This window comes from Mirounga leonina, unplaced genomic scaffold (genome assembly GCF_011800145.1).
Source record: "Mirounga leonina isolate KUSES-001 unplaced genomic scaffold, KU_Mleo_1.0 Mir_86, whole genome shotgun sequence".
Classification (NCBI taxonomy): Eukaryota; Metazoa; Chordata; class Mammalia; order Carnivora; family Phocidae; genus Mirounga; species Mirounga leonina.
Genome location: NW_023270830.1, coordinates 352,411 through 376,289, shown reverse-complemented (window position 1 = coordinate 376,289; position 23,879 = coordinate 352,411). Strand labels below are relative to the sequence as shown.

The 23,879-nt window shown below is 35.9% G+C and overlaps 1 protein-coding gene across 3 annotated transcripts in view; it reads left to right on the top strand.

The window, feature by feature from the left end:
- Nucleotides 1-23,879, top strand: part of LOC118002910 (rho GTPase-activating protein 5) — a 78,972-nt gene that overhangs the window by 25,726 nt on the left and 29,367 nt on the right. For 2 of the 3 annotated variants that reach the window (XM_034993516.1, XM_034993515.1), the window contains exon 3: nucleotides 18,829-18,976. In XM_034993516.1, the coding sequence (XP_034849407.1) occupies nucleotides 18,829-18,976 (148 nt within the window). The remainder of the gene's footprint in view (nucleotides 1-18,828; nucleotides 18,977-23,879) is intronic. The other variant, XM_034993517.1, reaches the window with a different exon arrangement.

The following is a 23,879-nucleotide window of genomic DNA, read 5'->3' as shown; positions in this document are numbered from 1 at the left end:
CCGGTTTTTAACACACATTCGATGAAATGAGGTATAAGTGTGTTTAATCCAGTTTAGTTTCTCTTCAGTATCTATTTCAGTGCTCTTAGCTTGATTCAGACAGGAAATAGTAAGATACTTGGTGAATTTTATGGTGCATTAGAGTAAGTTGGTATTATGATGATTTTTCATTTTTAGCTTCTTTTAAAATTGTTTTTCTATCTTCTAGGTCCTGAATCTTTTCCTTCTCTTATTTATATTAGTGACTACCAATTCCTATTTTATTTTCAAATGTTGCTTCCAGTCCATATTCTTTTCTCTGTTTTACTGCTTCCTTCTTACTAAACCTGACTCTCAGATAATGTCTTAGAAGATTCTACTGCTGTAGCCACTATAACAGGGTTTGGGGAAGAATACCAAAATAGGTATGTTACCTTCAAAACAAACTGTGCAGAGATAGATGTCTATATGTATATATTGAGTCACAAAATGTTAATTTGATATTAGTAAATAGTGGATTGATACCCTAATATTAATTAGTATGGTAGATCATTTAGAATGTAATAAATCTTAGGTTTAGAATTATTTGACTTCTGACTTCTAGAATCTCAGTCTTTGTTAAGTAAAATACCTTTTAAAAATATTCTTAAACAGTGGTGACCAAAATTTTCTGACTGTTCATTCCAGATACAAAAGTAATGAGATCTATGTCTGTATTGAACTGTTGTTTGTCTGTATCAGAATGCATAAGTTACAGGGTAAGTTTGCTTTTCATTTTTAGTGTATATCATTTAACCTCTTGACAGTTATTTGATGGACTGTCAGTGTTCACATCTGAGAGAAAATCTTTATAATTAAGGCTAAATAAAAGTTGGATGTTAAAAAGCTTACTGTAGAAAGAACAATACTTGCAGATCAGATACAGATGGAGGTAAAGGTAGACTTTGTTTAGTGAGCAAGGTCATTTAACAGTCTTGAACTGCTTGAAAGTTTCAGATTTTCTGTTTTTTACCTATTCTGGGAGAGTACCTTGGTTAGATTTCTTGTCAGTTGACAGAGTATCCGTTAGATCCATCATTGTCTTGCAGAATTTCCTTGGGGAAGAAAGAGTGTGGGTCACTCTTGTAAAAGCAGTATGTTCAGAAGAATGAGAAGGTTGCTTTCCCACGCTCCTCAGTCAGCATCTTTCCCAGCCTGTTTACCTTGAGTTGGGTCCTATATCCATTCCTAACCAGTAAACTCTGGCCAGAGTAAAATTTATGATACTGAATGTAGGCCTGAGCCTTTATCCCTAGAGCTCTGGGTGAAGTTGCCTTTCCCCCAAATTGGGGTACTTTCTAAGGGATGAAAACCATTATATCTGTTACAAGCAAGATTTATAATTAATTTTTATGGCCTGGTATGTTATGTTGACTCTTGTCAGTTGAAGTCAGTATGAGTATGTAGCTTTTGTTGTGGTGACAAAAGAACCGTTTATGTGGGTGGTTTTGTTTGTTTGTTTGTTTTTAGTAATTACCATTTATTTTAACTTAAGGAAACTATGATTTTACTCAATGAGCATCCTACTGAATGTCTGCTGTGCCTGAGCACTGTTTGAAGCTAAGAATACAGAAATGAATTGGTTGTGGGCTCTGCTCTCAAGGAATTCAATCTAGTAAAATGATTTTGTTGAAAATTAAACATTTTATATTTTCAACAAGATTTAGCAAAACTTCTGGTTCTTTCATATCTTTAATCTCAGTTGGAAAGCATTTGGTGAGGTGTTCTTTAGTAACCGTTTCACTTGCTTTCTTACTAATTGGCTAAATTGGTCTATGCAATTGATTAGTTATGGCGTTTCTAAAATTTCTCATAAAGTTGGTGGCATTTCTGATGTTGGGTACATCAATTTATGGTGTTATATGGGTATGGATATATAAGGTGAGTATTTCTGTTTATATTTTTCTATTTCTTTGAACTTGTTCCGTACTGTCCATTTGACCATGATATAGTACTTTTCAAATTCAGATTGAAATGTAACTAGATGGTCAGTTTTTAAAGTATATTTATTTTACTCCTGTGTTCTAATGGGGCTTAATTTAAATGGTGTGCTTGTTTTCACTAACTTAAAAGCGAATGTAAATTTCTTTGGTATGGCTTTCTATTCAAACTTTCTTAGCTTTCATAGCAGCGTATTTTGAATGTCTCGCAAAAACTGACATACCACAAATATTGAAATCACTCTTCTGCAGCACATTAATTATAAATGTTAGAATATATTAATATATCAAGGAATCACTATCCTGTAACTTAGAATATTCTTATTATAATTTTATATCAATGGACAATTGTTACTATTTCCAAGACTTACAGGTAATTTTATTAGGGTGGTCAGTTTTATGTACTCCAAAATTTGGCATACTACAAATTGTCCCACTTAGTCCTAGAAGAGTTTTTCTACAATAGGTATAGTTTTATGATTTCTAACTCCGTAATGTTTTCTTGTCATCTCAGCTGATGTTGTAAAAGAGTCCTCAAGTAAATAGGGCTTAATTTATGACTGTGAAAAGAGAAGCCCCAAAAGGACTGCTTTTTAAAAGTAGTAATTTTTGTTATTTCCAATATTTAGAACAAAATATAAGTGTGTGACAAAAGTGATCTTGTGATTGTATCTAACTTTGTCCAAATGGAAAATACATCTTGAATACTTTGTACAAAGTAATTGTTTTGAGCTTCAGGGGAAGTGGACTTAGCCTTTGAAAATTTGAAGAAAGGTTTGGGTTTTTTTCCCTGGAAAAATGTACATGCACAAAGTTTTACTGGAGTTTTAAGGGTTTCATATACTTTCTAAAGCTGCGGCCTCTGGCTTAAGAATCTCTGTTGATAATGAGGAAGGAGGAAGAGACGCTGAAAATTTTTTTCTTTCTCTCTTGATCCTCTGATTGGCAATCATTAGAGTAACAGAAAGTACTTAACAGATTAGTTGTGAAGCGAAGAGAAAATCAGTGGTTTTAAGAATGAAGTGCTGGGTGTAATAGAAAAGCCATTTTCATGTTGAATATACTTAAAAATATATATCTGGGGAGACTGGGAGGAAATCCACCCATTATTCATTTGAATAGCTAGATGTTTTGCTAGAACCCTCTCTAGATGATTACATGTTTATTTTTTGGTTGGTGAAGTTGTTAATGACATTAATAAAATACCTGTCAAGTAGATAATTTATGTTGGAACGCTTTATAGGGAGATGGCATCTTAGAGATGAATCAGTGCTAGAACCAGTTTGTCTGTTAGTATTTACAAGAACCCAGACCACATTTATTTACCCTCAGTTACTGTCTCTTTCCTCTTTTCACCTAGTGTTAGCTTAAAGGGTGTGAAAGCCTTCATAACATCCCTGATTTCCAAAGTTGGACTCTCAGTCAGTACCTATAGTTTTTATAGACTTTTTATGGAGTCCTGGCTCCCATTAAAGGCTTCTTTCTTATACGGATATAAGTGTGTGCTCTGATGTAATACTTACTCCTCTCATCTAAAGTAATTGCTTTGTAGTAGTTTTATCGCTTTGTAGTTTAATAAGTTTTTTCTTACTACACTATTAGGTTTTTGAGGGCAGTTAAAATTATCATTCATCTTTGCGTTCCCTACAGTAATGTTTCTCAATCTTGAGTTATGTATTGACCTTTTTTAAAGTTAAAATTATCAGACTTTCCAGAAATCTATCTGTAGCTATCTCCCAAACTTGAGTTCTTTGTCCTTGTTTTTATTAGCCTAGCACAATCGTTCTCAACCAGGGTCAGTTTGGCCCTCCAGGGAACATCTGGCAATGTCTGGAAACATTTTTGGCTGTCACAACTGGGGTAGGAAGTAGCTAGTGGTAGCTCTTGGGTAGAAGCCAGGGTTTCTGCTAAACATCTTAGCAATTCATAGGTGATCTCCCACAACAAAGGATTATACAGTCCAAAATGTCAATAATACTGAAGTTGAGAAACCCTGTGTAACAGAATGTGGTCTTTAGGGAAATTCCTGTGAGATTCTAGAAGTCAATCATATAAGACATATTTGTACCTGCTCATTATGAAAGACAGGATTTTCCTCATAGGTCATAGAATTTACTTCCCTCTCCTTATCATGATTGGATGAGAATGTATTTTCAGGAAGGAGCTACTGTGGGCCAAAGCCACATGCTATTGCTGTTTATCTTACTTGGCTGATCTTTATTCTGCTGTAAAATACGTTGATACATTTCATTGTCACAGTCTTAGTTGAAGTTGTCATAACTTCTTCCTTGGATTATTGTGATGATTTTTTTTTAAATAGTAATTTTAATATGAGATAATTGTAGATTGACGTGCTGTTGTAAAATAATGCCAAAAGATCTCATACGCCCTTTGCCCAGTTTCCCACAAATGTAACATCTTGCAAAACTAGTACAATGTCACAACCAGGGTATTGACATTAACACGATTCACAGATTAACTTAGATTTCCCCAGGTTTACTTGTCATTTGTGTGTGTGTGTGTGGTTCTATGCAATTAATCACATGGGTAGGTTTGTGTATTGTTCTATGACCCAACAGATCTCTTCCGTTGTCTTTTTATAACCACACCCTCCCCTTTATTACTATCATTCATAACCCCTGGCACCCACTAATTTGTTTTCCATTTTGTCATTTTATAATTTTGCCAGTTCTAGAATGTTATATAAATGGGATCATACCATATGCAACTTTGAGATTGACTTTTTTTTTTCCAGCACAATTTCCTTGAGATTCAGTCAGGTTGTTGCCATAAGTCATTAGTTTGTCTCCCTTTTTTGCTGAATAATATTTCATGGTGTGGGTATACCACAGTTATTTAACCTGTTGAAGGGCATCTGTTGTTTCTAGTTTGGGGCTATTATGAATGAAGTAGCTCTGAACCATAAAGTACATATTTTTATATAAATACAAGGTTTCATTTCTCTGGATTAAATGCCCAACAGTGCAATTACTGGGTCATTTGGTATTTGCATATTTAGTGTTATGAGAAACTGCCAAACTGTTTTCCAGAGTGTGTATATCATTTTAGATTCCCACTAGGAATGTGTGGTGGATCGTTTCTCCATAGCTTCACTAGCGTAGGTGGTGCAGTAACTTAAGTTTCTTTGTCTCCTGTTTACCCTTGCTTCAGACTATTCTTTTATGTTGCTTTCTGAGGGATAATACTAAAATAAAGTGCCTAATCTCTCTTCCTGTAAAATATATTTTGTAGCCCCTGTATAAAGTTCAAATTTCTTAGGGACCTGCCTAAACCCATTGGCAATGTGGCCCTTACATACATCTCTACCCACATTGTTAATTCCTGTACATTACAGGTATATGGAAATAGATGTAAAATAGATGCAGAATAGTAGCAGTCTCAGAGCTGTTGTGACAGTTAAGATTATACATGTAATATTATCAAGTACCTAATATACAGTAAGCAATAAATGCAGTTTCTAGTGATTTCTGAGTGCTTATGTTTTCATATGGTAGGGACCCAAATGTTTAGATACAGACCAGATTCTTTCTAAATTCTGAAATATCCCTGACCTCCTCTCTTCCTTTTTAAGTTCTAACTTTTGAAGTCTGGTTTTAAGCCTCGCATCCAATTATTTTGGCATTTAATCACATACTAGTTTTTTTCCTCCATAGTATATTTGAGAGCATTAACATTGCTTCCACTGATTTTTGATCATGCACAATATCTAGCATGATGCTATGCACGTAGTGCTCAGTTCTACACACTATCAGAAGTGCATCACCAAACACTAGCAGATAGTCCAAGATGGCAGAGGAGTAGGAGACCTTAGTTTCGTCTGGTACCAGGAATTCAGCTAGATAGCTATCAAATCATTCTGAACACAACCAGAGACCTAAGAAAAGAATAGCTGCAACTCTACAAGAAAAATGACCACTTTCTGTAAGAATGACAAGACAGAAAAACTCACTCAAAGAGAACAAGACGCAGTACTGACTGCCAGGGACCTAATCAGTATGGATGTAAGTAAGATGTCAGAACTAGAGTTCAGAGTAACAATTATAAAGATACTAGCTGGGCTTGAAAAAAAGCAGAGAAGACATTGGAGAATCCCTTTCTGGAGAAATAAAAGAACTGAAATCTAATCAAGTCAAAATCAAAAAGGCAATTAATGAGATGCAATAAAAAATGGAGGCTCTAACTGCTAGGATAAATGAGACAGAAGAGAGAATTAGTGATACAGAAGACAAAATGATGGAGAATAAAGAATCTGAGAAAAAGATAACTACTAGATCACAGGAGGAGAATTCAAGAGATAAGTGATACCATAAAGTGAAACATGATTAGAATAATTGGGATCCCAGAAAAAGAGGAAAGAGAGGGTGGTCAGAAGGTACTTGGAGCAAATTATAGCAGAGAACTTACCTAGTCTAGGGAAGGAAACAGGCATTTAAGTCCAGGAGGCAGAGAGAACCCACCCCCCCAAAATCAATAAAAGCAGATCAGCACCCTGACATAGACATTATATTAAAGTGAATCTTGCAAATCCCAGAGACAAAGGGAAAATCCTGAAAGCAGGGACAAGAGATCGGGACAAGAGATCCATAACCTACAAGGGTAGAAACATTAGACTGGCAGAAGACCTATCCACAGAGACTGGGCAGGCCAGAAGGGACTGGCATAATATATTCAGAGTGCTAAATGAGGAGAATATGCAGCCAAGAATACTATATCCAGCTAGGATGTCATTCAAAATAGGAGGAGAGTTCAAAAGCTTCCAGGACAAACTAAAAGAGTTAGTGATCACTAAACCAGCCCTGTAAGAAATATTAAAAGGGATCCTTTAAGCAAAGAGAGAGCCCGAAAGTAACATAGACCAGAAAGAAACAGAGACAATATACAGAAACAGTCACTTTACAGATAATAAAATGGCACTAAATTCATATCTTTCAATAATTACTCTGAATGTAAATGGGCTAAATGCCCCAATCAGAGACACAGGGTATCAGATTGGACAAAAAAGCAAGAAATGCTGTCTCCAAGAGACTCATTTTAGACCCAAAGACACCTCCACATTGAAAGTGAGGGGGTGGAAAACCATTTATCATGCCAGTGGATGTCAAAAGAAAGCTGAGGTGGCAATCCTTATATCAGACAAAATAGATTTTAAACCAAAAACACTAATAAGAGATGAAGAAGGACACTATATCCTAATTAAAGGGTCTTTCCAACAAGAAGGTCTAACAGGTGTAAATATTTATGCCCCTAGCAACCAATTACATAAGCCAATTAATAACAAAATTAAACACATCGATAATAATACAATAATAGTAGGGGACCTTAACACTCCCCTCACTGCAATGGACAGATCATCTAAGCAGAAGATCAACAAGGAAAGAAGGGCTTTGAATGACACACTAGACCAGGTGGACTTCACAGATATATTCAGAATATTCCATCCCAAAGCAACAGGATACACATTCTTCTCTAGTGCCCATGGAACATTCTCCAGAATGGATCACATCGTGGGTCACAAATCAGGTCTCAACTGGTACCAAAAGATTGGGATCATTCCCTCCATATTTTCGGGCCACAGTGCTTTGAAACTAGAACTCACAAGAGGAAAGTCGGAAAGAACTCAAATACATGGAGGCTAAAGAGCATCCTACTAAAGAATGAATGGGTCAACCAGGAAATTAAAGAATTTTAAAAATTCATGGACACAAATGAAAATGAAAACACAACTGTTCAAAATCTTTGGGATACAGCAAAGGTGGTCCTAAAAGGAAAGTATATAGCAATAGAAGCCTTTCTCAAGAAACAAGAAAGGTCTCAAATACACAACCTAACCTTACACCTAAAGGAGCTGGAGAAAGAACAGCAAATAAAACCTAAACCCAGCAGGAGAATAGAGATAAGATTAGAGCAGAAATCAGTGAAATACATGGAAGAAATACAAACAATAATAACATATTATGAGCAACTATATGCCAACAAATTAGGCAATCTGGAAGAAATGGATGCATTCCTAGAAATGTATAAACTACCAAAACTGAAACAGAAATAGAAAACCTGAACAGACCCATGACCAGCAAGGAAAATGAAGCAGGTATCAAAAATGTCCCAACAAACGAGTCCAGGGCCAGATGGTTTCCCAGGGGAAGGCTACCAAACATTTAAAGAATTAATACTTATTCTTCTGAAGCTTTTTCAAAAAATCAGAATGGAAGGAAAACTTATAAACTCTATGAGGCCAGCATTACCTTGATCCCAAAACCAGACAAAGACCCTACCAAAAAGAATTACAGATCAATATCCCTGATGAACATGGGTGCAAAAATTCTCACCAAGATACTAGCCAATAGGATCCAACAGTACATGAAAAGGATTATTCATGACCAAGTGGGATTTATTCCTGGCCTGCAAGAGTGGTTCAACATCCACAAATCTATCAATATGATACCCTACATTAATAAAGGACAAGAACAACACGATTCTCTCAATAGATGCAGAAAAAGCATTTGACAAAGTGCAACATCCTTTCCTGATTAGAACTCTTCACAGTGTAAGGATAGAGGGAACATACCTTAATATCATAAAAGTCATATACAAAAGCCCAGAGCGAATATCATAGTCAGTGGGGAAAAACAGAGCTTTTCCCCTAAGGTCAGGAACACGGCAGGGATGTCCACTCTCACCACTCTTCTTCAACATAGTACTGGAAGTCCTAGCCTCAGCAATCAGACAACAAAAAGAAATAAATAAAAGGCATCAGAATCGGCAAAGATGAGGTTAAACTCTACTCTTTGCAGATGACATGATACTCTATGGAAAACCCAAAAGACTCCACCCCAAAATTGCTAGAACTCATACAGGAATTCAGCAAAGTGGCAGGATGCACAGAAACCAATGCACAGAAATCAGTTGCATTTCTATACACTAACAATGAGACAGAAGAAAGAGAATATGAGGGGTTGATCCCATGTACCCAAAACCATAAGATACCTAGAAATAAACTTAACCAAAGAGGCAAAGGATCTGTACTCAGGAAACTATAGAACACTCATGAAAGAAATTGAGGAAGACACAAAGAAACGGAAAACCATTCCATGCTCATGGATTGGAAGAAAAAATATTGTTATGATGTCTATGCTACCTAGAGCAATCTATATATTCAGTGCAATCCCTATCAAAATACCATCAACTTTTTTCACAGAGCCAGAACAAATAATACTAAGATGTGTATGGAACCAGAAAAGACCCCGAATAGCCAAAGGAATGTTGAAAAAGAAAACCAGAGCTGGTGGCATCACAGTTACGCACTTCAAGCTCTGTTACAAAGCTGTAATCATCAAGATAGTATTGTACTGGCACAAAAACAGACACATAGATCAGTGGCACAGAAGAGAGAGCCCAGAAATGGACCCTCAACTCTGGTCAACGAATCTTCAACAAAGCGGAGAAAATACCCAGTGGAAAAAAGACAGTCTCTTCAGCAAATGGTGTTGGGAAAATTGGACAGCCACATGCAGAAGAATGGAACTGGACCATTTCCTTACACCGTACACAAAAATAGACTCAAAATGGATGAAAGACCTAAATGTGAGACAGGAATCCATCAAAGTCCTAGAGGAGAACACAGGCAGCAACCTCTGACCTTGCTGCAACAACTTCTTGCTAGACACATCTCCAGAGGCAAGGGAAACAGGCAAAAATGAACTATTGGGACTTCATCAAGATAAAAGGCTTTTGCACAGCAAAGGAAACAGTCGACGAAACCAAGACAACCGAAAGAATGGGAGAAGATATTTGCAAATGACATATCAGATAAAGGACTAGTATCCAAAATCTATAAAGAGCTTATCAAACTCAACACCCAAGGAACAAAGAATCCAATCAAGAAATGGGGAGAAGACATGAACAGGCATTTCTCCAAAGAAGACATCCAGATGGCCAACAGACCCATGAAAAAGGGCTCAACATTACTCGGCATCAGGGAAATACAAATCAAAACCACAATGAGATACCACCTTACACCAGTCAGAATGGCTAAAATTAAGAAGTCAGGAAACGACAGATGTTGGTGAGGATGCAGAAAAAGGGGAGCCCTCCTACATTGTTGGTGTGGAAGCAAGCTGGTGCAGCCACTCTGCAAAACAGTATGGAGGTTCCTCAAAAAGTTGAAAATAGCGCTACCCTGTGATCCAGCAATTGCACTACTGGGTATTTACCTCAAAGATACAAAAGTAGTGACCTGAAGGGGCACTTGCACCTCAGTGTTTATAGAAGCAATGTCCACAATAGCCAAACTATGGAAAGAGCCCAGATGTCAATTGATAGATATATGGATAAAGAAGATGTGGTTTGTATATACACACACCCACAAACACAGTGGAATATTACTCAGTCATTTAAAAAAAGTCAAGTCTTGCCATTTGCAACGGTGTGGATGGAACTAGAGGGTTACTATGCTAAGCGAAATTAGTCAATCAGAGAAAGACAATTAGGTGATCTCACTCCTGTGTGTAATTTAAGAAACAGAGGATCATAGGGGAAGAGAGGGAAAAATAAAATAAGATGAAATCAGGGAGGGAGACCAACTGTAAGAGACTCTTAACTATAGGAAACAAAACAGGGTTGCTGGAGGGGAAGGGGGCAGTGGGATACTGGATGATGGACATTAAGGAGGGCATGTGATGTAATGAGCACTGGGTATTATATAAGACTGATGAATCACTGACTTCTACCTCTGAAACTAATGATACATTATATGTTAATTAATTGAATTTAAATTAATAAAAGAAGGTACATCACCTTATATCCAAATGAATTCACATAGAGTTGGCTGTTTAATTTTTCTTGTAATTTTATGATGTGTAATCATTATTTTGTATGAATCCTAATTTTATTAGGTTTGGATGCTTAAGTTTAGGCATACCTACATAGTGACTCCCATAGATACGAAGAATTTGGTATAATGAAACTTTCCATAGACTGGTAAATAAACCAACAAACAGTACTTTGTGTATTTATTAACAAATCTTATATGGTAAAGCCTTTCTCTGGTTCCTGTTTGTAATTTTGTGTGTTTCTGTTAGTGTTTACGGAACATGTGTTTATCATGTGCTAGGTATTTTGCCAGTACAGGTGCCAAAAAGGGGAAAAGTGGACAGTTTCTACATAATATTTTGGAAATCATACCAACAGGACTTCTTATGCAATTGCTGTGGAGAGTAAGGGAAGAGGGAAAATCACGATCAACTCCTAGATTTATGGTCTGTGCAACTGGGTAGATTTACTGAGATATTGAAAACTAAGGGTGAAAGGTTTCAGACCAGAGAAAATCAAGACATCTATTTTGTGCTTTTTATCCAGGTGTATGAATCTGGTACTTAGAAAAAGAGGTATCAGGATTTAAAGGATTTAAAACTAGGGATTAGATAAATTCACCTAAGGGTGTAGAGTACAGTGAGAGAAGAATGGAGGGCTCAGGATTGAGTTTGGGTAAACCAGGAAGGGTTGTTGGCAGGTGAAACTGAAAAAGGAATCCTTTGAGCAAAGAGTAATGAAATGGGAGCCAAGAGAGCAAGTGGTTAAGGAAAGTTAGTAGTCAGGAAACAATGTTTCTGAGAGCTCAAGAAGGGTGAAGAGAAATGTTTCTTTTTAATTTGATAGTGTAGAAGTATCTGATCTTGACAAGCAGTTAAATAGAATGGAAGAGAAAGCCCAGATGGAAGTAGGTTGAAGAGTAAATGGGATGTGAAAAGTAGATAGTAGATATAGATGGCACGTCCAAGAAGTTTTGCTGTGAAAGGGAGCAAGACACCTGAAACTAACGTATAACATTCTATGTTGATTAACTGTCATTAAAAACTTAAAAAGCAAGAATTGGGGTAATAGCTAGAGGTCAACGTGGGATCAGAGGAGGGTTTTCATGTTTGTTTTTAAAGATGACAAGTATTAGAGAGTATTGATATGTTCAGAAGAATGGCCCAGGGGAGGGAAAAATTAATGTTATAGGAGAAAAGGGATAGCGAATAGGGGTAACTCTATAGTTCAAAGCATTTTGCCTTGAAGGTAACTCCAATTTAACATTGCTCTTAAAAAAATAATAAAAGTCATTACTTTTCCTATCCTTTTATTTTCAACTCTTAGGAGTCCCTTTGCTTAAATGGCATGTGTTTAGTTGGGTTTAGGGTTTTTTTGTTTTTGTTTTTTAAGATTTATTTGTCAGAGATAGAGATACAGAGCACAAGCAGAGAGAGCAGCAGGCAGAGAAACAGACTCCCCACTGAGCAGGGAGCCCGATGTGGGACTCAATCCCAGGACCCTGGGGTTATGCCTTGAGCCAAAGGCAGACACTTAACCAACGGAGCCACCCAGGTGTCCACTAGGTTTTTTGTTTGTTTTTAAAGATTTTATTTATTTATTTGAGAGGGAGAAGGAGAGAGCAAGCAAGAGCACAAGCAGGTGGAGCAGGAGAAGCATGTCAGCAGGGATCCCAACTTGGGGCTGGGTCCCAGGACCCTGAGATCATGACCTGAGCCAAAGGCAGATGCTCAACCAGTTGAACCACCCAGGCCCCCCTAGTTGGGTTTAGTTTTGTACCAAGTCTGAGAATCTTCTTTAGTTGATCTTACTCCGTTTATATTTATTTTTGTAAGTTTCAGTTTGCTTTAGTCTTGTTTTATTCCACTTCAGTCGGGGGAAAAAAATGTAAGAAAGAAAAATGAAGAAACAGTTTGTGTGCTGCTTATATTTATCATTAAATATATTTTGAACCTCTGTTTCAGTTTATCATTCTTACCTCTCCCAGTAGTCTTGTCATGATACTCGGTCATGCATTAGCATAATTACATGATCTCTTATTTTTTTCCCCTTCTCTTTTAGGGTATATTGAGGCCTTTGGTTTTGGCCTATTATCAAATTAGTTTTACATTTTGTAGCTTGAGCCACGAAATTATAGATGCTATTTTATTATATAGCCATACCGTGGTAATTTAGAATTAATTCTATGTGTAACTATAAAAAAATGTTCATTCTTTCTTCCATAGCACAAATTCTCCACATATAAGCTCTTTATTATCAATGATGTTTCATCATGTGTTTTTTTTTTTCCAGGAGTTTGTGCATTTAGTATTACATATTTGAGAACTTTAAAAAAATCTATAGTTGCTTGTTATGCACATCCAAATTGACATACTAGCTAAGTAAAGAATTCTTGACAATTCTTTCCTATGAATATCCCTATAGATGAATCTTCTGACTTCCCAGTTTTCCTGAGAACTTTAAAGCTAGCCTGATACTTTCCCTCTACTGTTTGTTCTTGATTTCTTCTGCTTGGATGATTCTAAGATTCTTTGAAGCTTACTGAGTTGAATATGATAGGTCTGTAACTTGATGGTTCATTCCTGTTTGTTATCTTTTTTAGTACATGATGAGATCATTTAATCTACATATTGGCGTTCGTCATTTCAAGAGACCTCAAATACTTTTGTTCTTTGCTCTTTTTTATAGGCAGTATTCCAGATCTTTGGCGTATGTTGATGAACAAAGCAGATAAAAATCCCTGCCCTTGTGTGGAGCTTAAATTGTAGTAGGAGACACCAAGTAATAATAACAAAAATAATAATACATAAGTAAAGAATGTAGTCTTGTAGGTAGAAACAGCAGTAAAAGGTATTGGGAATACTGGACAGGAGCTAGAAGACAGGGATTAAGATTACAGTTGTTAATAGGGTAGTCACTATAGGTCTCATTGAAATGGTAAAGCGAACAGCCAATATAATAAAGCCCTAAGTCAGGAGCATGCCTGACTGTTAAAACAGCAAGTAAGCCATGTGGCTGGAGGAAAGGAGTAAATGATGAAGAAAGTAGAGGGAAATGAAGTCGGAATACAAAGAGGCAGAGTTCTAGGCATGCTGATTATATATGGCTTTGTAGGCTGCTATGTAGGGAGCCTCTGTCATTTTGGCTGCTTTATTGAGAATGGTTTGAGGGGATAGTGGTAGAACAAGGGGGGGAATGGATTGAGCAGTTGATGTAATAATGTAGATGTATGAAATGATAGCTTTAAATAGCTAGATTCTATATCTAATACATTTGTTTGATAATTGGAAGTAGGGTATGACAGAAAAAGAGGGATCAAGGATAACTCCAAGATTTTTAGCCTGAGCTACTGAAATGAAAGGATGGAATTGTCAGCATGCGAGATGGATAAGGCTGCAGTTGGGGAACATTTTAAGGAAATCATCAGTAGTTTAGTTTTGCACATGTTAAAGATACATTTCTTAGACATTCAAGTGAAGATGTCCAGTAGAATGTTTCAAATGAGTCTAGAGTTCAGGAAAAGAGCTGAGCTGTAAGTGTTGGGTTATCAGCAGATGGATGACAAGATGAAGAGTGTGGGTAGGTGTTGAGAAAAAAAGATGGTCAGGGACTGAGGCCTGGGGTTTTCACAGCATTACAAGGATGGCTAAGAGGGACCAGCAGAGGAGACTAGTAAGGGGAGAGTGAGTGAGGTAATAGAGGTGGTGTTCTCAAAGTCTAGTGAAGAAAGAGTGCTGAAAGGTCAAGTAAGATGAAAGTTGGGAACTATTGCAAAACAATCATTGGTGACCTTAATAAGAACAGATTTAGTGGAGTGATGAGGGTGATAGACTAATTTAAGTACATAAAAGAGGGAATTGGAAATATCTAATATATATATGACTTTCGCAGAGTTTGCAGAAGGGAGTAGCATTATGGGGCAAATAGCTAAGGAGAGGAGGATTGAGACTTCTTTTTAAAATGGAAGCAAAAGAGTATTTTTTGGAACGTGTCATAGGGAATGATACATACAGTAAAGGGGAACTTTGATGCTCTTTTTCACTTTATTCTGATCTTTACAGTTATATGGAATCTTACTGAAGAGATTTTGATTTCTTTAATGAATTTTTTTCCTCCAGTTTCTTTACATTTTGCTTCCTGTTGTCTCATTTCTTTGAGAGAATACCAAATTTTCTTGTTTCCTGGATTGGCTCTTTGAAAGCCTCCTTAACTACTCTTTTTCTTCAGTTTGTTCAATACGAAAGAAGCAGTTGAGGTATGTTTTTTCAGTGTTATTGATTACAGTATTTTATTTGAGGATGTTGCTTAGATGCCCTCCCTTGTATTGCTGATACTACTGGATTGGGAGGGCAGTTTTTAGAAAGCTATTTACATACCGTTTCCTGATCCTGTTTTCTTATACTAATGGTAGTTTTTAATGTCTGCTGAACACTTAATTGATAACACTGTATACATTATTTGTGAACAGGATGCTTATTTTACTGTGGATATTCATTTGCAGCTGACATGACATGAGATTTGCCTGAGTAGCCAGAAAAATAAGACTGGGCATTTGCATTTAAGCAGAAATAAAGATAGTGTTACTGAAGTATGAATCAAAAGTTGGGTTATCATAAATCAGATGTTTTCCTGCTGGCATAATTTTTTAATTGGGGGCTGCCATTTCTGACAATGCTTCTTCAAAAGTTATGGAAGTAATTACCAAGTAACCATACTCCTCATCCTTTCTTGCGTTTCAGAGAACCTTGATGGCATTTTATAGCAGTTGTAATCATCTAATCTTAGTTTAACCTAAAAAATTCATTTTGAATTGGTATAAATATGTATAGCTATAGATCAGCAACTCCTAACTAAGGGATGTATATCAGAATTATGTAGAGTTTTTCAAAATCCACATATTTTAAAAGAACTCCCTGAATTCTGATGATTAAGAACTATCACTATTAGAAAAAGAGATTGTATACATTTTTATTCATCATAAAAGCTAATATAGGAATCTCTAATCCCAAACTTACTCTGCGTAGAATATTCTTTTATAGGGGCGCGTGGGTGGCTCAGTTAAGCGTCTGCCTTTGGCTCAAGTCATGATCCTGGGGTCCTGGGATAGAGCCCCACATCGGGCTCCCTGTCCTCAGGAAGCCTGCTTCTCCCTCTCCACTCCCCTTGATTGTGTTCCCTCTCTCGCTGTCTCTCTCTGTCAAATACATAAAATCTTTTAAAAAAAAAAAGAATATTCTTTCATATCAGTGCCAGTTAGTAGAAAAATTAATAAAAATTTATAAAATCACAAAACTTTTTTTTTTCCCCTCCTAATATATATGACTTGAGCTGTCAGAGCAGTTCTTTGTTAGTAAATTATCCCTTTAGAGTTTGCCAGAAATTCCATACTACAAGGCACTTAGCCTTTCATTACCTTAGATTACTAGCCCTGAATCTTGGTATAACCACAGAATTAAATAATTTGCCCTTGTAATTTTATAGACCTTGGGAGATGTTCCCTGAGCATAAGCCAGAGAATCTACCTTATTTTATTTCCTTGTCTTCACCCTCCCAATTTTAGTCAAGTATTCAGTGCTTACTAAAGTTTACACTTCTTTTTTTCCTCTTTCCTATGATCCCAAGGATAAGGGTGGAATGTTTTCAGAGTCATCTGAGAGTTTAGATTGATTCCTAAAAGGCAGTATTAAAAAAAAGGATTTCTTAAGAGTTAAAAGAAGATAGTAGGAAGGGAAAAATGAAGGGGTGGGAATCGGAGGGGGAGACGAACCATGAGAGACTATGGACTCTGAGAAACAAACAGGGTTCTAGGGGGGAGGGGGTTGCCTGGTGATGGGTATTAAAGAGGGCACGTATTGAATGGAGCACTGGGTGTTATGCGCAAACAATGAATCATGGAACACTACATCAAAAACTAATGATGTATGGTGATTAACATAATAAAATAAAATTTAAAAAAAAAAGTTGACTGGAACATTTAGGACCAGCTAGCTTACTTTTCTTGTAACTATGTTCTTTAGGTGGCAAAGATCTATTAAGATCTTTTTATCATTTCATTCCTGTTGCTTCTGTCATAGGCCAGGCATTGCTTTTTTCATTAGTCTATCTAAGTGTAATCTTTTTCATTGCTGTATTATCTCTTTAATGAAATAACATCCATCTTTGCCTCAGTTTTCAGTTTTCTAATCAAATTTTGCAGCTGGTAGTTTGCAGGCTAGAAAGCACCTTAATGTTCCTGAGAAAGAGGACTCAGCCACTATCCTACCTAAGTGTCTTCATTTCCACTTCCTTGCATATTCCGGTTTGGTGGTGGTGGTGGTGGTGGTGGTGGTGGTGGTGGTGGTGGTTGTGGAAGGATTATTTAAGGAGTAAGGATCCACACTACTTGACTTGGTGGGTTTAGGTCTTGAGCCAGATCAAACATTCTAGTGCTTTGTTGGCAACATTCCAGAGACCTAGTTATATTATATGTGATCTGTACATATCAGGGTTGTATATAATCCATATCATTGAGAGCATTAAGAAATTGGATTTCATGAGCTCTGGAAGTTTGCTGGGTGGAGCAGCCTGAAATTGAAATGAAGAAAGGACTTGGTTAATTATTCAAGATAGCTGGAGACTTGGAAGAATACATTGGGGGATCTATGGGGGATCTATCCAAAGGAGAGACTCCTCCAGAAAGAATGGGAAATTAAGATGGGTATTACTTTAGGCATAGAAAGCTCTCCTGCCCTCCCTCTCTTATTCCCCCCCTTTTCTGAAAAGAAATGGTATGCTTTTATCCTATTTACAAATTAATAATGGTACTTATGACAAATTTGAATAGCTTTGTGATTTATCAGAGAAAATAAATTTGTAGATAAACTGAAAAGGGAACAATAAAAATGCTCTAACATCTTTGAATTTCTGAAAATTTACTCATCTTCCTATATTGTAGAGATTCTCAACTAGGAATGTATAATAGAATTATCTTTGGAAATGCTTAAAATATCCTACTCCAGAAAAATTGACTCAATCTCCTCAGCAGTTGAATTCTAGACAGTACCTCCTTAGGTTTTTGAGATGTTCACTCCCTGGTTAAGAACCCATTTTCTCCCAGTGCTAGATTGAAGTTAAACTCTGAAAATTAGTATTTCATTTTGTTTTTACTATTGTGAAACTGTTTTATCTGTTACATAAGAAACCTATCATAACATTTAAGGAATAGAGTCAGTAGATAGGAAGAAACTGGGAAAATAAGGGACAAATTATGCTACTATTTAATCATAGTTATGATTTTAAATAGATAATTTGAAAGTTTTCAATTTTTTTAAGTCTAGTACTATTTTTATTACCCATTTTACACATGAATTTTTAAATTCCATAACAATATTTATAAATGTATGAAAGGCTTCTTGTTTGAGATGTTACTGTTTATTCAGCAGCACTATCTTGATGTGTTTTATATGGTTTGAGTTGTATTTTTAAAGAGTGTGCAGATAGCCTCATTATTTTGAAAACCAGCCTGTGTCATGTTTACTTTGTCCAATGTAAACTATTATCTGAGGGCTGGACTAGTAAAATTTGAGGAATAAAGGTAGAATATTATCATGTTTCATAGTATAATCAATAATTAAAGCTATATTATGTTCTTATAAATATAGCTATGCACAAAAACCTCACTTGGACCTGCCCCAAAGACCAAATAGAATTAGTAGACTACACATAAACTGAATTGAGCATTGCTTACTCCCAGCTTTTCCTTTGAGTTGGCATTGAAAAATGATCTTTTCTAATTTCCCTACCTATCTAGTTTCCTATTATTTTCCAAAAGGAACATTTTAGTCAGTTTTTTTCTCTGTTCACAGTTTGTTTCTTTCCATTGCTCAAGTTGTTGTTTCTAGCAGAATTTAATGGGATTCCCATATTGGTGGTCGTTTAGGTTGGATGTGGCTTTTAAATACTTCTTTTGATGCAAAATATGTGTATTTACATTGCTGAGTACTAATGTTATTCTGAAGAAAATTAATTTTAATAGTTTTAACTTGAATATGTTTTCTTATAGCAGAAAAAGAAAACTAAGAACTTCAATCCACCAACACGTAGAAATTGGGAAAGTAATTACTTTGGGATGCCCCTCCAGGATCTGGTTACAGCTGAGAAGCCCATACCACTATTTGTTGAAAAATGTGTGGAATTTATTGAAGATACAGGTAGGATAGAAGTACTATTGCAAGAGATTTAATTTAAAAGTTCACTTTTGCTATACCAACAGTTTGTCAAATGCTCATGATTCATAAAAGCTAAGTTTTGAAAGAGGTGTATAGTTCTCCTTAGGATTGATTATCTTGAGTATTAACTCTAGACATAACTATCAGATACTTGATAAGCTTTGTTGTTAACCATTAATGCTTTTGTTGGACTTCTTTTTGATAAATGGATATGTTGAATGCTAAAATGTTACTTCCCTTATTCCGGAATTTAGAATAACTTGATTATTAAATTATGCTACTATTTAATCATAGTTATGATTTTAAATAGATAATTTGAAAGTTTTCAATTTTTTTTAAGTCTAGTACTATTTTTATTACCCATTTTACACATGAATTTTTAAATTCCATAACAATATTTATAAATGTATGAAAGGCTTCTTATTTGAGATGTTACTGTTTATTCAGCAGCACTATCTTGATGTGTTTTATATGGTTTGAGTTGTATTTTTAAAGAGTGTGCAGATAGCCTCATTATTTTGAAAACCAGCCTGTGTCATGTTTACTTTGTCCAATGTAACTATTATCTGAGGGCTGGACTAGTAAAAATTGAGGAATAAAGGTAGAATATTATCATGTTTATGTGCATTTAAAAACATGAGTTAATCATGAAACCTCAGTAATTAAATGGACTACAAAATGTAATAGTTTGAAAACATGAACTAATTCCATCTTAACTTTATTTGTTCTTAATGATCTTCTTTGGTAAATAAGCATTGTTTAAAAGACAAAACTAGGATATCTGTCCTGTCTAAAATGTCAAGCTCATTTTTACTTGGATGTACAGTTCTATACCTGTTGGGTTGTCTTTTTGGTGAGAAGTGCTGACTTTTAAGTTTTAATAAAGGAGTAGAATATGGGACAATAACTATTATCCACTAGTATTATAGTTGAAATAGCCTATATCTTCCCTGTTCCGTTAATAAGTGTTAATTTATAGAGCCTACATTTGGATATACTCTTTTTTTAAAGATTTTATTTATTTGCCAGAGAGAGCCACAGTGAGAGAGGGAACGCAAGCAGGGGTAGTGGGTGAGGGAGAAGCAGGCTTCCCGCCGAGCAGGGAGCCTGATGTGGGGCTCGATGCCAGGACCCTGGGATCATGACCTGAGCTGAAGGCAGACCCTTAACGACTGAGCCACCCAGGCGCCCCTGGATATACTCTTAATCATTTGTTTTTTTCCTTCAGCAAAGTGTATTTTAGCCAGATTTCTTGTCTATATTTCTATCCGTCTTTAGCATAGTAGAAGTGCAAAGGTCCTTAAAATATTAGCTTTCTGCTTTGAGCTTAAAGAACTCTCATTTGCTTTAGTAAATAATTTGGCTTTATGGATATGACTGAGGAATTAGGAAGTATTTTTCTTTAGTAATTAGAAAATAATAAAGTAATGTGTTTTGTACATTTATTTTTATAATTAAAATTCCCATTTCTTGAATATTTTCGAGTTGAGTGATTTGGTATGAGGAAAATGAATGAATTCCAAGTGTAAGATAAAATGAAATTCTACCCCAATTCTTAGCATAATTTGAATTAATTCAGTTAACTGACAGGTAATTTATATATTTAAGTGCTTTGTTAGAAGTGTACTGAGGTACCATAAGACCATAAGAACATATACAAGATAAAGCCCAGCTCTTGTGTGGTGGTAGTGGTAGTGTATTTGATTTACTGATTAATGCTGATGCGTTTTAGCAGAAAATTCTCAGTTGCTTGAGTTCAGTATTGAATTCTCAATATGCACTTGTAGCACAACCATCTTTTGAAGGTTTTACTTACAATGTAAATATATATCAGATACTTATATTTAAAAGTCGTACTTTGTTGTTTGGAGATCCATAGACATAGTGGTGTAAATGAGCAGTCCTTTTACTGTTAATAATCAATCAACAGGCCTTGTTTAAAGGACTAAACTTTGGGCGCCTGGGTGGCTCAGTTGGTTAAGCGACTGCCTTCGGCTCAGGTCATGATCCTGGAGTCCCGGGATCGAGTCCCATATCGGGCTCCTTGCTCGGCAGGGGGTCTGCTTCTCCCTCTGACCCTCCCCCCTCTCATGTGCTCTCTCTATCTCATTCTCTCTCTCAAATAAATAAATAAAATCTTTAAAAAAAAAAAAATAAAGGACTAAACTTTTTAAACAACCTTGAAGAAGCCATTATGGTAGTTTTAAAATTCAACTTCACTGATGATTTACATACAGTGAAATTCACCCGATTTTAATTGTGCAGTGAGTTTTGATAACTCTAGTCATTTAAACACCACCACAGTCAAGATAAAGAACATTTTCATCCCCCAAAAAGCATGCAGTGTTTCATCATGAAGTATAATAATGATAGCTAGCTGTTGGGGGTTTTTGTAGATGCTGTTTATGAGGTTGAGAAATTCCCTTCTATTTTTGTTTCCTTGTATCCAAAATGGATGTCAATTTTGTCATGTGATTTTTCTTCATCTGTTGAGGTGATCATATGGTTCTTTTTAAAGTCTGTTTATATGGTAAATTATATTAATTGATCTTCAAATGTTAAACTAAACTGCATCCCTGGGATAAATACCACTTGGGCATAACATTTTGTCTTATATTTTGCTGGATTCAGTTTATTGAAATGTTAAGGATTTCTGCTTCCTGAGGGATATTGGTCTATAGTTTTCTTTCCTTGCAGTGTCTCTTTCTGGTTTTGGTATCAGAGTAAAACTGGCATCACAGACTTGAGTCTGTTTTCTAAAAAGTTTGTACAGAATTGGTAATATTTATTAAATTTTAGTACAATTCATCAGTGAAACTGTTTGGACCTGGAATTTTATTTATGAGGAGGTTTTTAACTGTGGATTAAAATTTTTAAGTAGATACAGGGCTTTACAGATTTTTCATTTCTTGAGTAAGCATTGGTTTTTTGTGTGTCTTTCAAGGAGTTTATCCATTTCATCCAAGGTGGCATAAGCTTGTTTATAAAATTCCTTATCAGTGTTTTAATGCCTATAGCATCTGTAGTGATGTCTTCTCTTTTGATTATGTATCACTAATTTGTGTCTTTTTTCCCCCTCATGAGATATTTATCAGTATTACTGATCTTTTCAAAGAACCAACTTTTGGTTTTATTGATTTTTGTTTCCTGTATTTTGTCTGTTTTTTAATTCAGTGAATTCTTTTAATTCTCTTTTTTTCTGCTTCATTTGGCTTTATAGTGTCTTAAAGTAGAAGCCTAGGTTAATGATTTTGACCAATCTTTACTATAACATTTAATGTTAACTATTTTCCTCTAAGCATTATTCTAGCTGTATACCACAGATTTTGATATGTTTACATTTGCATTCAGTTTGGAATACTTTGTAATTTCCCTTTTGATTTCTTCTTAATTTAACTCATTGGTTATTTTAGAAGTATTTTATTTCCTTATTTTTTTAAGATTTTTATTTATTTGACAGAGAGAGAGAGAGAGAGACAGCGAGAGAGGGAGCACAAGCAAGGGGAGAGGGAGAAGCTGGCTTCCTACAGAGCAGGGAGCCCAATGTGGGGGCTCGATCCCAGGACCCTGGGATCATGACCTGAGCCAAAGGCAGACACTTAACGACTGAGCCACCCAGGCGCCCCTTTTATTTTATTTTTTTTAAGATTTTATTTATTATTTATTAGAGAGCACAAGCAGGGGGAGCAGTAGGCAGAGGGAGAGGAAGAAGCAGGCTCCCCACCAAGCAAGGAGCCTGATGTGGGGCTCAGTGACCTGAGCTGAAGGCAGACGCTTCACTGACTGAGCCACCTAGGCTTCCCAGAAGTATTTTATTTCTAAATAATTTCCAGATATCTTTGTTACTCATTTCTAGTTTAATTCTATTGCAGTTGGAAAACAAGCAGTTTGATTTTACTGTAAGTTTATTTAGATTGTTTTATATCCCAGAATATACTCTGTTTTGAAGAATGTTCCGTGGGACCTTGAATGTTTTATTAAGCTGTTGGGGTGAAGGGTTTTTTAAATGGGAGTTAGATCACGTGACGTTCTTTAAGAAGTCTCAGATCCTTCCTGATTTTTTTTGTTGACTTTTTTTTAAATTACTTATAGAATACTTTTGAAATCTGCCATCATGATTATATGTCTTTCTCCTTTTTAATTCTGTTAGGTTTTGCTTCATGTGTTTTGAAATTCTTTTAGTTGCATATACATTTAGGATTATGTCTGCTTTATGAACTGAGCTATAATTATAAAGCATTCTCTTTATGCTTTATAGTATTCCTTCTTAAGTCTACTTTGTGTAATATTAACATAGCCAGTGGTATTTTCCTTGAGTAATGTTTGTGTGGTATATCTTTTCCATCCTTGTAGCCTATTTGTATCTTTATATTTAGTTTAGCTTCTTGTAAGCAGCATATCATTGGGGTTGATAATTCATTTCTGTTCATGGAGTGTTTATTAGATCATTGGATTTTTTTATTCATTTATTTGACAGAGCACAAGTAGGCAGAGTGGCAGGCAGAGGGAGAGGGAGAAGCAGGCTCTCCACCAAGCAGGGAGCCGGATGCGGGGCTTGATCCCAGGACCCTGGGATCATGACCTGAGCTGAAGGCAGACGTTTAACTGACGAAGCCACCCAGGCACCCCTTAGATCGTTGGTTTTTAATTATCAATATGATAGGTTTTAAATCTCCCATCTTGTTTTTGTTTTTGTCCATGTGATTATTATTCCTTTTTTCTTCTTTTCCTGCCATCTTTTGGATTAATTGAATATTTTAAAAATTATGTTTTACCCCAAATTTGGGTTATCAGTTCTATCTGTCTTAGGTCTTTTTAGTGATATGCTAGTATTTGAAATACATATCTTTAATCACAGCTCATTGTCAAATATTACACCACTATA